Consider the following 15,512-nt stretch of genomic DNA (forward strand, 5'->3'; position numbering starts at 1 on the left):
TGTGAACACGACAAAAAAATACACACACACACACACACACACACACACACACACACACACACACACACACACACACACAGTATGCGCTGAACATAGACTGATGTGTCTGTATTAACGTATATCAATTTCAAGCGAGCTGTAATCTCTCTCGATGCTTCAGAGATCTTGCACTGACTGGATGTTTTCAGACTCGGTATGTTGATTTTGTTGTCAATTCTGGCTAATGAAAGGGGTATCTGGTACACTTCGACAGTCTCTAAGTTCTTGGTGGGTGTGGCAGGTGCAGCGAATTTTTCCAGAAATGATAGTGGATAAACAAAAGCAATGAAACAGTACAAAAGGGGTGCCATACAAATAGCTGTTAGCCAAACCGTGGTTAGCATTAGCGCTGTAATAACATGCTACTTTTCACTGCTGCGCCTCATTAAAAAAAAAAAAAAATGATGTAGTTGCTCATGCCTATGATTCAACAAGACATGTGAACCGAACTGGAACAATCAAACCAAACCATTTTTCAAACGCGATCAACGCACGTGTGCCAACCCAGACACCAGCAAACAAGTTGAGCGACGGGAGAGGGAAGAAGCGGTGCGAGTGGATGTTGATGACGTATGTAAACAAACACACATACAAATAGCTATTTACCAAATCTGGGGGAAAAAAACTATCATGCCAATTTTTTCCACATCGAACAATAAATCAATATAGCAATTATTGAGACAGGCCTTGTTCCAAGTAACACTACAAATAAAATTTTCATTTGAGGTTTTAACCTACCTTGTAAAATCCGAATCCGGGTTCCAAGACCTGTGAGGGGTTTACTTGGACAGAGGTACCAGCGGTCTGAACCTCCATCTCACCATGAGTCGAGCTCTTGTCAGACTCACTCTGGGTTGAGCCGCAGCCAGAATCAGAGTCAGAAAGCTCTGCTTCTTTGTCTTTGTTTTTGGTCATTTCAACACAGGGCATGTTCTGTCTAATAAGCAACTGCACGATGTCATTAAGGCCCACGTTGTAGTCAAATATTGTGTGTCCATCCTCCATCTAATGAAAAAAATTCAGGACATGGTGACATACTGCTCACAAATGATAATCCAGTACAGACTTGCAATGCATGCAGGTGTCTAAAACATTCCTTCACTCAAAGGTGATTCCGCCTTACCTGCTTGCCACGGTAGAACAGCCTCTGTCTCTCCGGCTCCACCTTAAATAGCTCCGAAATCTTCAGGCGCAGCTCATCCACTTTGGTAAGTTTGGAAAGCGAATCGACCCTGTGGGTCACTTTGCCATCCATTGTTCGCACTTGAATCCACATTGCAGCTGCCCTGCATTGAGATTGACTATAGATGAGCTCAAAAACAGAATTTCCCACTAAACACCTCATAACATTTATCGAAACACAAGTCAAAATAATAGATATTCAATTAGCTTCAACACAATGTAGAACATCCACAACAGTGAACCTCTGCTATATTGGGGTAAATCGGTTGCTCCCCACCTCACTACGTTGTGGATTTTTATGCAGCTTTTTATGGGGGTTTGCACTACACCAAGGATGCCACACTGTGAGTGTGCCCTTAATTAATCCCCCCACAAAGCCCTCAAATTCTTAAAAAAAAACACTGATAAACATGCAATCGACATTCTTACATCTTAAGTTGCCCATCTCTGCACGACACAGTAAGGATGCACCGATACAGATTTATACACGTTAATGCCTGTAATCTCAATCTCTTTTTTAACTCACTTTATTTTGAAGTAAACAAGAGAGCGAACATGGTATCTGTGTATCCACCAGACACTATGTTCTTCTTCGTCTCTTTTCGATGCTCTCTTTTTACAAAGTGCAGCTGTGTCAATTTGAGGCACCACATAAATGCCCTGTGTGTTAAAAGCTAGGTTTCCATTAAATGTGTGGCAACACTGTTAGAAAAACACAGTCGTTTTGTGTGTTTGATCAATATTTCATTTAAATAAAACACGGATTAAAACTGTAAGATGTAATGGCATTATTAAGCATCAGCGCTTGGTATTGGGGAGTACTCAAATATAAGTAGGTACTTGCACTCTGACTCGGTCTAAGAAAAAAATTGGTCGCAGTTCATCAATAGTACAATGTCAAGTTCAAATTTAGGGTTGTGCAGCTTCAGTGTAGCAAACGTGCTGTAACATGTCGAGCAGCATTGAGGTCTGTTGGAAGAGATACAACAAAATTTGCATCAAAATGAAGAGGTTGAGAAGGTCCCCAACTAAACTACATTAATAGTACAGCTGTCCCCTCTGACATGCAGTGTTCACACGGACGACATGGCAGTCAATGGGTAGAGTTTATGAGAGGCAGTTTTGTCAGTCATTTAGAAATGGTTGGAGTTTGCAGGATCAGATGCTGAGTAAAACAAATATTTGCTGCAAAGTATGTTCAAAGGCTGTTGTAACTACATGGAGTGAATGACACCACCAAATTATTTTTACATTTGAAATGAAAACAGACAGCATCCAAATTTCCTGTAGCTGAATAGTCAAGAAATACCAAATGTAATGTAACTATACTTGCATTAAAGCCGGGGTGCCCAAACATTTTGGACCGAAGATCGACTTTTCGATCAACCAAACTCCCGCGATCGACCCGTTACCTCGCACGCACACACACATACACACGCACGCCATGATGAGCAGCAGCCTGACACGGAGGCATGCACTTTTGCAGCCTGTTAACTATCGTAGCTCACACGTACCGTTTTAAAGTGCTTCCCTCTGCCCTCGAGATTCCTATTCTTTGCCCGTCCCCTTGGTGAATTGTACACGAAACAAACTCTGAATGAGAATAATGACAACGATAAAAGATATAGCGCAATAGCTCTGATCACAAGCTGCAATTATAATAATAATAATAATATATTTCATTTATAAGCGCCTTTCAAAACACTCAAGACACCTGTAATTATGATTGCTCGGCTTGTGAAATCAAATACTTCATTGTGGTCTATCATCTTTATAATTCGGTTCACACTTCAGGGAAGTGTGAGGCCTCAAGATTTGCCAACTTTTAATTTGTAACAAAACGATTTTTCTCACGCTTTTTGAAGTATTTTTAAAATGTCATAACGTCCTTAATCCTTAACACATTGACACAATGTGAACATCGTTGGGTCCCTTTATTCCAGCTCTTTCCGTGGACATTGGTCTTGCTGGGGGAAAGGATTTTAATTTTGCTGTCACGTCCCCTTCTGAAGAATCATAAAACTCTCATCAATTGAGCAATGTACAGTACACGACAGTGATGCTACAAAAACCCGGACTGTCACTCGGGGACATTACAAAGGGAGGGAACAACCTAATTTAAATACAGTGCGGGAAACTACTGAGACCACGCCCAGTTCTTTTAAAAGCAAGCACATCCGGACGCGAGGGAGCGCTCGCAAACAATGTGGCGTCGCCCTGACAATGAAACGTACCTAAAGATTACCTTCTATACCGATGAAAACCTTTTAGTACAATAATCAAGTGACCGCTGTTGGTGTAAAACCCATCGCAGGATGTTTGTAGTGCACTTGGCATCCACTCTTGCGTGTTAGAGTGATCTATTTGTTTCGCTTTGACTACAAGCATGGATGCGGTGAATCCAGTACATTACGTTACATTACAGCATTCTTAATCGTTAGTAACCGTAAGCATCACAAGAAAGTAACTCGCGACAGCAGAGTATATTCGCCCGCAGTCATTCCGAGGCTTAACCTTACAACAAAGTCAAGAGCACGAAGTTTTTAGGGCATCTTGCCATGCATAGACAGCCACTTTCGTTTTACGGCTAGACAAAAAGCCGCAGCATGGGAGTGAAAACTCGTCCGAAGTGTCAGGTTGGTCCGCCGTAGTAAGTCATTGTGATCAATGCTCAAGTAACGAGGTATGACAAGTTAGCTAACGTTTGTATGCTCGGTACTGGCTTTAAATATCAAGAACAAATTGTAAAGTAGTAACCTACAATGAACAAGAGCATACCTGTTTGTCCACGTGAAAAAAGAGAAACGGGTGATCTTGCTTGTTTAAGTCCCGTAACTTCTCAACAGCTCCAACAAGTCTAACTCTTATGCTTGTTGGCTTCCTTTCAATGAGTAATTCTTCAAGACTTTGATATCCCGCCTGATTTCACGTTTGTTGTTCACTATTGGCTGCTTTGCTTACGCTCTCTCCATTTTATTGGTTAAAAGCGCCGTCGATCGACAGAGTAAATGGCGCTCAGTTTCAGCGCGCGAAACGTAATTCTCGTGGGAGCAGCTCGCTTCCAAGCATTTATCGCGAGATGATGCGGTGCCCTCAATCTGCCATGGGAAATGGTTTGCTCTAGTTGTGGTAAACAACATCATGGCGGCTTGCTTCGTGTGGTGTCCAAAGCCTACGTTTTAACCGTCACTCTAAGTTCAGAGTCACATCTGTGTCGCTTCACAGTTGAACTAAAAACAAAGAATTCGCAAGACTGTACTTATCAGTCAGTACATCGTGCCATTTCTGTGCTATAACGTTATGTCAGGTGGTCGGATGCCTGATTGTTTGAAATAGCCTAAATCGTTCCTTATTTTTGTGTAATGTCGAATCACACGAGGGTAACTTTCATTTTAGTCACCACATAATAACGTAAAACAGTGACCACAAATAGGCAATGTCCTTAAGTTAATAACCACAATGTTCAGTTACTGTACATGTACAGTATTGTAACAGTATATGCATTCAGTCCAGCCCTTACTCTGGGTTTAATGCATTAAAATGGTCTACAAAGAGATGAATCACCATTCGAAATGGACCTTTTAATAACTTAATAAAAGTTTCAAGTACAACATTCAAAATAAAGGTACACTTTATTCGAATTTAAACTTTTATTATACATAACATAATTGCAAATTCAGACAACGAAGACTGAAAAAACAAGAAAGCTAAATAAAATTGTTTTCCTAGCTTTCGGAATTTTTTTATTGGAAGACCTTCCATTCATCAATCTGTTTTCTGACCTGCTTGTCCACATTTGGGTTGCTTGCTCTATGAAAAAACACACAAAAAAAAACGAGGTGCCTGATAAGTAAGGTAAGGCAAAATTGATCAATCAAAATGGATAATCACAATATTTCTGAAGCTGCTGTTATGGTAAATATTATAATACAGTACACAGTTCTCAATGTAACTGAGTACACTGTGGCAGAATGCATTTAATTTCCTTTCAGAATCCATATTTTCGATATCAAATTACCATAAAACACGCCCACAAATGTGGACTTTTGAACAAATTCAATTAATGTTTCAAAACTACCCCTTTATTTTAGATTACAAAATTCAATGTGAGTCTCATCAAAATTATTAAGATTGTTCTTACATTCATTGAGAAATATATAGAAATCTTATTATTTACTCATTCATGTTGAGCACTGTATGTTCATTTGTTCACCCGAATCGCCAATGAACACAAGGAGGTGAAATGTATTAAACATTTCTTCTCATCCTAAGCTTTTGGTTCAAAAATAATCAATGGACGTACTGGTAAATATTAGTTTGTCTATTTACACGTTCTGCAGTTCTGCATTTAGGATGATTGGGAAATGTGAAGGTGATACTGCAATTCAAATAGGTCACACGCAATGTGCATTCTGTAGTTTAAATTAAGAGGTAATTCTGATTGTGTTTTGTTTGTTTTTGTTGTTGTTTTTTGTTTTGTTTTTTTTGTCCAAAGGGTGAGGCAAATCAGCTATATGGCGTCTCTGATGAGGCGGGGCCTTGACAGAGCGGCCTGGCTGGAACAGAGCAGCACTCGGAGCTTAAGGAGGATGACAGAAAATGGACACGGCAGGCCAAGTCATCTAGAAAATCTTTTTGTATCTTTGTTATTGCTTGAGAGAGCACGTCGGGCAGTGAGTGCATGTTGAGAAGCATCAAGTCCAGTTTGTCCTCCATGGCCATAATCCTCCTGTCCAACTCCTCACTTCGATGCTGCAGGTCCGACACCAGATCGTACATCATGTTCTGAGTCTGGAGAGAGTGGAAAATGTGGACACGTAACCCTTTACTGATCATGAAGCCATACAAGCAAACTTACAGCAGCTTTAAAAGGGGACATGTTATGGAAAATTAAATTTGTATTGTTTGTCTTCAAGTAGTCGGTAGTTAAAGTGATAAATTAGCCAGATGTGGCAAAGTGCACATGACATTCGTGTACAGCTTGGAAGCAGAGGGTGAAAAACTGCATCAAAACCAAAATGTAAGCAGGGCTGCACAGAGTAACGTTGGCTAGCACTAGCTTCTGATAATAAGCATCACTTAATTGATTACCCAGTGCAGTTGTCGATGTGGTCAGCAGAGCTGCCAACTGTTAGAGAGTGTCCGTATTTTGTTTCGGAAATCACTCAACTCTCCCTCGTGACTTCTGAAATACTGTCTGTTACGGATATTAAAAAAAAAAAAAAAAAAAAATCATGCATCAGATTGCTCAAACAGGTTGAAAACAAACCAAATAATTGGTAGATGTTTGTCATCTACCATGTTTGACAACACGCAGTAGATGGGAACTGCAGTGACGGAATGCATTGCTGCTCACTCCACTCCATCCACAGACATCCGAAACCCCATTACATACTGTATATACAGAAATCCCTCGCTATAACACGGTTCATCTTTCACGGCTTTGCTGTTTCATGGATTTTTTTTTCTTGCACTTTTTTTATAGTGCATTGTGTTCTGTATCCTGATTGACTAAGGGACTGTTGTCGCATGTCAACAGTGTCCGCGCCTCATCACTGTGCAGCTTTTTCTCCATGACAAAACCCGCAATGTCGACAAAACGTTCTATACAGTAGTTCGAAAAACTGTCAGTTGTTTGTAAAAAAAAAAAAAAAAGTTTATATATATATATACAGAGAGAGAGAGAGAGAGAGAGAGAGAGAGAGAGAGAGAGAGTTTGCAACAAGCTTGTTTAAATTTGGGGGAAGAGCTAAATGCAGACATTCCTTGCTCCGTCTGTTGTCTTCATGGTAATGAATTCTGTATTCACCATTGGCCCAGCAATATGTGTGGTGGGTTGACGGCTGGTTCACTTAAAAAGGGCCACCCTCAAACACTCTGATTTTGGCAAAGCACTAAATAAGGTGTACAAAGCAGACTACTGTATAATTATTGATACTTGGTGTATTTTGACCAAAGTACGTTGCAGATTTGGTGTTAAAACACATGGCTACAATACTGCTTTGAATTGTGATTAAAAATACCTCACATGTCCCCTTTAAATGTTTTGAGAAAAGTAAAATTTATTGTTGGTGTGAGTACCTTGGCAAGATCAGCGATGGTGTTGGCCTGGTCAGTTAGTTTCCTTTGCTCCATTTTAACTTTTCGCAGTCTTAAACATTAAAAATAAATATTGTTGTCATACTTGAGACTTACTGTAATATACTGTATAGTGTGAACACTTGTACACCTACAACTTCATGAATCGTTCAGCGAGAATAAAATTTTGTAAAATGAACATTTGATAAACTCAGTGACAACCAATTTACCCACTGTATTTCATGTACAAGTTACAAGGACTGAACCTTAGAATCTGTGATGCGACACGTTTACTCACTGGTGGATAGCTTGCAGGAATTTACGCTGATGGTGGCGTACCCTCGCTCGATCAACTTTCTTCACCAGCTTGGTGTGTTTGTAAATCAACCAGGTCTCCCGCAACACATTGGCTGCAGTGTTTTTTACCTGAGGGCAAAACAGGATTAAAATTCATTGTTTTTAAGATAATTATGGGTGATATTTGCATTGGGAAATAAAACACATCAGACCTTTTTATATAAAACACATCAGACCTTTTTATAGAGCTGTGTATCCATCATGAAGTTGTGGACGTGTTTCTCTGCTCTGGTGAGTTCTGACTTCCTTGCAACCACAGCGACCACCAAAGCTGTACAGCCTGCCCCCTGAGAGAGGAGCAGTGCATAATTGGACTGTGACTCACTGTTCACAGCATGGGTAGTTCCACGAATAATCGACTGGCGGGGATATAAAATAAAGATTTTATTTGAAATATATTTAATAAGTTTGAATCTTTCCCAACCATTTTCATGGGTGGGCTGCATCCTGAAGGGCATCCAGTGTAAGAACTGTGCCGAACATATCACACAAGTAACTTACTGTTGCTACCACTGACTAATAGGGACTAAGCCAAAAGTCAAACAATAGGTTTGAACCTGTGTGAAAGTTTTGAAGCTGTACTTCAGTTATTGCAGCGTGGAGATGTGTCACATTGGAGGTCTACGAGGATGAAGCAACCATACAATTTGGTTTAGCACACCAGTATATAACCGTACCCACTTTATTTATTTAAAGAAAAAAAAAAGTTTTTTTCACCCCTCCCCAACTCCGCGCGCGCGCGCGCACACACACACACACACACACACACACACACACACACACACACACACACACACACACAGTTGAGTAGCACTGCCAGATAATTAACATCGTATAACAGTGTTTTTCCAAACACTGTGCCGCGGCAGTGTGCCGAGAGATATTGTCAGGTGTGCCGTGGGAAATGATCCAATTTGTATGCCTGCCTGTACGATCTATCGCCTGGCAGAGTAATCATGTAGTACTCTTCCATACCGGTAGGTGGCAGCAGCTAGCTAATTGACTTGTGCTTCGAGACAAGCAAAGTTTCTGGTGCAAGGCAAAACAACGAAAGCTTTCTCTCATTTGGATTTACTTTTACCAGAGATGCAACGTTATTCTTCAATGTTCAAAAACGCTTACCATAACAATATAACACTTTAATTGTTAAAATAAGCTTTTTTTCACATTTTCAGCTAGTGGTGTGCCACAGGATTTTTTTTTTCAATGAAAGAAATGTGCATGGGCTCGAAAAAGATTGAAAAACACTGCTATAACATATACTGTACTGTGCTGCCCCCTCTGCTGTGCACAACCTGTCGGTGGCAGTAGTGTGACACAGGTAGACTCGATTGATGATGTCAAGTAGACATTAAACAAGCGTAACTAAAGCTGAAACTAAACTTAAGAAGTTTCAATTGTTTCCACAGAGCAAATATATTCTTGTTAGTATTGTTAGATGTTCTATATACGTGTTGTCTCTGTATTTTTAAGTTTTTAAGTAGCAATTGGTTGATTGTTTACATTGCAGTGAGATGTTGAAGACACTGAAGAGAAAATTAATGACAAATAAAGAGCTTGAAGCAACAACATTGTCTCATTTGGAGAACTATCAGCAATATTTCAAACTAAACGAACGCTGCGTGTTCAACACGGGCAGAATGCATTGAAACAAACAATGCCAATCTTACTAAAGAAAGTAAGTGGAAACAGCAGAAAGGACAGAAGCGAAAAAAATGCTAGTCTCATTGCAGATAAATATGCATAACAAGAATTACACCACACGTTTTCAGCATTATGAGGGTGTGCGCAAAGCAGATTCGAATTACGATGTGAATGCTTCAGTGTGTGCGGATTTGATTCATAAAAGTGAAGAGTCAACCCTTATTGTGGAGCCCATCGAACAACGGGCCCTCTGCACACACCGCCTCCGCATGCAGTGTGAATTTATGGTCGGCATGTACAAAGTATGGTGAAACATCAAAAAGGCTTGGTTGTGTTATGGGGCTGCTTTGCTACATGAGGTGGTGTCTTAAATTCGTGCAGCGATACAATGAACTCTCAAAACCATCAAGGCTTTCTTGACAGAAATGTGCTGCCACTTGTCAGAAAGCTGGCATCAGTTGCAGCTCATGAGATTTCCAAGGCTTAGTTTTCACTAAGTGTTTGTTATTATTTTTTGCTTTTGACAGTTTTCAGTGGCCTTTGTGGTTTTTTCTGTCTTGAATGGAAGGGTAACAACAATTCCCGCTTCTGGTGAATGGTGGTCATGAATTGAATCCTACCATGATGCCTGTTAGCAGGCAGACTCCTTTTCCGCAGTAAGTGTGAGGCACCATATCACCATAACCGATGGACAAAAAGGTGATGGAGATCAGCCACATTGCTCCTAGAAAGGTGCTGGTCACCTCCTGTGTGTCGTGATACCTTTTGGAACATAATACCACCTTTTAAGAATACAGCTGAATTTCGCACCATGTACAATGCGTAGGAAAGAAAGTAGGAAATAGAGGTTTACCTCTCACAGATGCGCACAGTCCATGCTGCAATAATCCAACAGGATACGCTGAACACGAGTAGAACAGTGCCAGGGCAGATTGTCATCAGAGTTTTCATGACAAAACGAGTGTCAAAGCTGATCTTGTTTAGCGCCCCGATGCTGCGTGAAGAAGCATCTGTGAAGAGCTTGCTGTGGAGGAGCATGACCCGGCCAATCAGGTAGAGGCGCAGAAACATGGGTACAGACAGGATAATGTCGACATCAGCGTCCGCCACCAATGTGTTGTAGTTGAATGCCAGTCGAGTAGTCCAGCTGAACACGTATTGACCCGGGATGGGATGGATGGCACACACGAGAAGCTCCAACACAATGAAGAGAACTCGCTCAAAGGTCATGGCGATCCTCCAGTCATCTGCACCATTGTCCACCATGAAGAGCTGAAGGAAAGAGGTGACTGTTTTACTCATATACTTACATTTCCAAGGTTCCAACAGTAGCAGTAGCATGAGGTGAATTTTAGCATTTAATACAAAATAATTTATTGTAAAACTAAGATTTTAGATTTGGAAATGATATGTTTCCAGTCATTCCACACATAGTCATACATACGTTCTCATATTCATTTCAGGATGGAATTGCCGTCCCGCTGGCCATTGAAAAAATATATCTACTTGGTTATTTGGAACAGTATATCAGACAGAATTAATACAAAACAGCACTACAGCAATTAAGTTATATATATACCCGAATTTTACAACAGAATTCTGGATCTGTATTGAATTTAAAATAATGACAATGGAGAAAGAACACCAACATCATCTCGTGGTCCATTGCACTTAATGAAGAGTTGCTGCACTGTGGTTTTAAATGTGGTTTATATAGTTACTATACAAACCACATAGAAAATTGATCATGGATTTACTACTTACTCTACTATAGTAGTAAATCCATGATCAATTTTCTATCGCACTGGTCCCCATTAAAGTCATGAGTAAGATGGAGCCTATACCAGTTGCCTTTGCACCCCCCTCAAAAAAATCGATACTGTATTTGAACGTCAGGGAACTTTGGGGTCTTTGAAAAAAGAAACATGAATCACTTCCCAATAGAATAAAGTTAATAAAATGAAATTAGCAACAGTTAGAAAAATAGCCCACAGATAAACCCACAATACAGTATGTTCATCTAATTACCTGGATTTCCCTCGCATGGTACATGAGAATAAGACCAAGTAAAATAGCAGTAGAAATACTGATCAGACCTTTCAGTACATATGAATAGATGGACTCCTGCGAAAGAGGAGAAATGCATTAAGACAGTGCGAGTAGTTCACACTAAATATTTCACAGATTAAATTTGCTATTTATTGAGGGGTGGGGGATTGAAATACCTTGGTGTAAAATCCTCTAGACAGCTCAGTCTCAATCACCATGACAAGAATGCCAAACATTCCACAGACTAAAGAGTAGTCACTCAGCTGTTTGCGCTTGCCAAAAAGAGCTCTGCGCTGACCGAGTCTGAAGCTGATGTCCTTCCTCTGGGGTACGCTACCTTCTTCTCTGGTGGCGTTGTCACAAATGGCCTTACTTGAATCCTCTCTGATGACTTTGGAGAAGGCTTCTTCCAAGAGGGTGCTGTGAAAAAGCTGCTGGCCTGATTGGATTTCATTCAAATTGGATGTCACAGTTTCATGGCTGACCAGTGAACCCACAGCATTGCCATTGCCAAGGACGCCGCTTCCCGCGACTTCAGGGGGAGTGACATGCTTTGGAGGTGAAATTTGGGATCCACTGAGATGCTTAGTGTTTTTCTGCGAAAGAAAGGACAGCCGGTACACAGGGGGTGGGATTATTTTGTGTAGTCTAACGTTGACTGTCTCAGGGAGACCCATTTTGGCTGAGAAGTTCTCCTTTCATAAGACACTCCAATCAAATTAGAACTTAATGTGGAAGAACCCACCATTGAAAATGCATGGCAGACATGTAACTGAGAAGAATCAGTAAACATGTTGTTGGCAAGCTTCTCTGGTCATTTATGTGCCAGCCATTAAACAATATTTCAACAAGCCAAATATCCCTAGCTTTTTGTGAGTAGTGTAAGATTGTAAATATCATGTACAATAAATATATACAGGCTATTTACATCATATTTATGTATTCATATCTAATTGACGGCATTGGTGTGGTATACCCTGAACCAATTGCCAGCCAGTCACAGGGCACACATAGACGAACAACCATTCGCGCTCACAATCATACCTCGGGACAATTTCGAGTGTTTCATTAACCTGCCACGCATGTTTTTTGGAATGTCGGAGGAAACCGGAGTACCCTGAGAAAACTCACGCAGTCATGGGGAGAACATGCAAACTCCACACGGGATCGAACCCCTGGACCTCTGCACGGTGAGGTCGGCGTGCTAACAAGTCGACGACCATGCCTCCACAATAAATCGCATAATTATTTAATGAGATCAATTGTTTGTACATGGGCAACTTGCGAGTTAACTAAAAGTTAGTCACCAGTGGTGGGACATTATAATTTCCTAGGAATGTTGTCAAAGTGATTATTTAAAAATATATACACTTGCACAGATTCTGTGTCTAGGAATAAAGCGGTGTAAACTGATGTTTGCGTTTTTTTATGCTGTTAAATCCTTGATAAGTTTCGCTGCCCTTATTTTTAGCCGTGTGTGTTTTCATTGCTCTGGATGTTTGCATTGTGGTTGAGAGGAAAGAAATTTCATCTGTGCTGTATGATGTAGAGAGAGCATATTTGACAATAAAGCTGAATTGACTTGATAATTATTGTGAGAAATAATTAAAATGATTCACATTTTCACGGAGAATAATGTTACGATCAATAAAAACATAATTAAAGCAAATGGATGCAAATTAATGTATGTATGAAATTGGTAGCCCTTTGAATTAATCACAATCAAGAAGTGGCTCTCAGTTTCACAAAGGTGAGTGGCCCCTCAACTAGTTCAAAGCTCAAAAATATAATAAGTTCATGTGATTGAAAATAATTGTGCACCTGACTAGATGTTGTTCTCGTTGCCTCCTCTGCTAAGTCTTGATGATCAAGTGAGCTGTACAAACTGGTGGAGAAGGACTGCACGCTGCGGTTCATGGCTGGCATAGAGGACCTCTTGAGGCGAGCTGGCCTGATCATAGGGTTGGATGAGAGATGGTGACACTGGAGGATGATGGGAGGATCTTTGTGGGGCTTCCAGGTTTCGCCAGCGCTGACAGAGAAACACGCGTGTTGCTTTTCACAATCCTGAAAGATCTCCCTCCAGTTGGGCTCGCCACTCCCGGCAGGCAGAGAATGTTGGATGAGTTTCTTGTTTTTCTCGGCACAATCATTGGCGTACAGAGGGATGTTGAAGTTCGAATTGGCATCTTTGAAATGACTGCAAGTTTGTTGTTGCGAAAGAGTCTTTTGTGTTTGTTGGTTGCTGCCCTGAGGCATGAAACTACCATGCAAATTCTTATTTGCAGGTTTCAGGAGGTCCCTTTGTATTTTTCCATGTGGAAAAACCTGGTGATCGTCAGAAATGCGGGTGCTGGGAGAGAAAAACTGTGAGTGGGGTGAGGATGAATGGCTTATTTTGTGCAAGAGACAACCTTGAAGTGAAATGTGATTTGACTGAGGTTGAAAGATAGACGCTTCTGAATGTTGCTGATCTGCACTTGGACAGGAACAAGCACGTGTGTCATTCTTTGGATGATCCATACCCGTGCCTGGTCTCTGAACTGAGGATGAATCGGCTCCTTCACCACTAACCTGGCCACAAAGCAGCAGCCAGTCCTGATTCTTTATCTGAGAAATGGTCACGCTTTCAGTTTGCTGCGGAGACATCTGAAGGGAAACTTTTGGGGATGGAATGACTCCATTGGAAGTTTCATGCGGCACTGAAGCAGCACAACAGAGTTTTGTCTCCTGTGTTGGTGAAGTCACCTCCATGAGTGTTTCTGAGTATTGTTCAGGCATCCCCTCAGGATTTTTCGTCGGGTGTGACTGACCTCTTGAGGTGCAACCCTCACGGTCATCACGGAATACTTGACCTGTTGAGTCGAGGCGTCGGGTTGCATTGGTGGGCTTAACCAGAATCAGCCTCATGCTATCCCTGTCCAGCAGACATGATAACACAGTGGAAGTAAAGGACCTATTGCATTTATTATACGCACACCAAGTTCTACTTTTAACCATCACAGCATGCAAAAAACATATATGGTATATATACATATATGATATACAGTGTGTATATATATATATATATATATATATATATATATATCCCACAATTTTTCCTTCTACTATATACATACACATGCATTGTCTGTATGAACAATGACACAAAACGACAGTAGCTGTGGTATCAATAAAATCCACTAAAGGTGGTACCTACCTCTTAGTTTCAGTAACATTTTTAAATTGGCTTTGACATATAACACACCAATATCCTCCCCAAGAAGAAAAAGAATCCTTACCGTCTCGTTATTTTTTCTGCAGAGTAGTGGAGGGTTCCTGCTTGGAAGTGCTCCAGAACCAAAGTGTTAAGAGGAGACGAGGGAGGGAGCGCTTCCTCCTATGGGCACACTTGTGGATGGTACTTTGGAGTCGGTCTCCTTTGAAAGTAATGATTAGAATTCAGTGTGAAGAAAGGAAAGGGGCAGCTGGCCTGGTAAAGGGTTGTACATGCAAATGCATGGGAGTAGGCGGTTATGATGCAAACTACAACGTCCATCAGAGTGGACAGACTCTGAAAGTGTAAGATCACAAGTCCAACCTCAAAGACATCAGCGTTTCCACTGATCAGCAGAACCACCTTGCTTTCAAAGGGAAGCGGCAAATAAAAGATCAGTTGCGCTCGTCATTGCTTCTCAGCAGTTCAAAGGCTCTTCTTATCTGCCCCGGCACAAGCGTAAGGCTGGACAAAAGTGTCCCATTATTAAATCACCTTGTGAATCCATCAGATGGGTGAGAGCAAGGCAGGCTCGCTATGAGCAAATGTTACCGCAAACACAGCTATTTGCACTGAGCGATAAACCCCAAACTACAACACCAGATATACAGGCGCATAAAATGTTTTCATTTTGAGGTTTGGTTGGGTTTCTTCACCCAAAATGATACTTTAATTATTCAGAGACCCAAAAGTTTTTCTCCGCTGTTTTCCAATTAATACAACATTTTCAGTGTTATTTTCGGCAAACAACTTTAATGTCAAACTTTCTTAGCACCAATATTAAACCATCAAAACACTCCTTAAACTTGAAAATTACTATTCATTCTCAGACACTTGGCGTGAGGCAGAGCTACAAAGCCTGCTGCCTCATCAGCTTTCGATGTGAACGTTGCAGTGTTGTCAAAAC

The 15,512-nt window shown here is 40.9% G+C and overlaps 2 protein-coding genes across 3 annotated transcripts in view; both read right to left on the reverse strand.

The window, feature by feature from the left end:
* Positions 1 to 4,137, reverse strand: part of uhrf1 (ubiquitin-like with PHD and ring finger domains 1) — a 14,391-nt gene extending 10,254 nt beyond the window's left edge. Inside the window, exons 1-3 of the mRNA XM_019875322.1 lie at positions 4,000 to 4,137; positions 1,163 to 1,325; positions 778 to 1,044 (exon numbers count right to left, since the gene is read on the reverse strand). Coding sequence (XP_019730881.1) covers positions 778 to 1,044; positions 1,163 to 1,315 — 420 coding nt within the window. The 5' untranslated portion in view covers positions 1,316 to 1,325; positions 4,000 to 4,137. The remainder of the gene's footprint in view (positions 1 to 777; positions 1,045 to 1,162; positions 1,326 to 3,999) is intronic.
* A 1,454-nt stretch (positions 4,138 to 5,591) lies between these two features.
* On the reverse strand, positions 5,592 to 14,870 carry kcnn1b (potassium intermediate/small conductance calcium-activated channel, subfamily N, member 1b). 2 transcript variants are annotated; one of them, XM_019875320.1, is made up of 10 exons: positions 14,631 to 14,870; positions 13,171 to 14,266; positions 11,526 to 11,945; positions 11,329 to 11,424; positions 10,154 to 10,572; positions 9,921 to 10,062; positions 7,833 to 7,943; positions 7,598 to 7,725; positions 7,303 to 7,372; positions 5,592 to 6,012 (listed from the first exon to the last, which is right to left on the reverse strand). In XM_019875320.1, the coding sequence occupies exons 2-10, from the start codon at positions 14,257 to 14,259 to the stop codon at positions 5,728 to 5,730; spliced, it is 2,760 nt and encodes a 919-aa protein (XP_019730879.1). In that variant the 5' UTR covers positions 14,260 to 14,266; positions 14,631 to 14,870; the 3' UTR covers positions 5,592 to 5,727. The 2 variants fall into 2 exon arrangements, with proteins under 2 accessions (XP_019730879.1, XP_019730880.1); XM_019875321.1 differs by lacking the exon at positions 7,303 to 7,372 and having other exon boundaries at positions 5,919 to 6,012.
* Positions 14,871 to 15,512: the final 642 nt, after the last annotated feature.

This window comes from Hippocampus comes, unplaced genomic scaffold, assembly GCF_001891065.2.
Source record: "Hippocampus comes isolate QL1 unplaced genomic scaffold, H_comes_QL1_v1.1 scaffold132, whole genome shotgun sequence".
In the NCBI taxonomy this organism is placed as follows: domain Eukaryota; kingdom Metazoa; phylum Chordata; class Actinopteri; order Syngnathiformes; family Syngnathidae; genus Hippocampus; species Hippocampus comes.

Excerpts from the sequence above, each read along its gene's own strand:
- kcnn1b (XM_019875320.1), bottom strand. The coding sequence starts at position 14,259 with ATGAGGCTGATTCTGGTTAAGCCCACCAATGCAACCCGACGCCTCGAC. Across the intron at positions 10,573-11,328 it reads ACCATGCGAGGGAAATCCAG|CTCTTCATGGTGGACAATGG; the intron begins GTAATTAGATGA and ends TCTTTCCTTCAG. Across the intron at positions 7,726-7,832 it reads ATACACAGCTCTATAAAAAG|GTAAAAAACACTGCAGCCAA; the intron begins GTCTGATGTGTT and ends TTTTGCCCTCAG.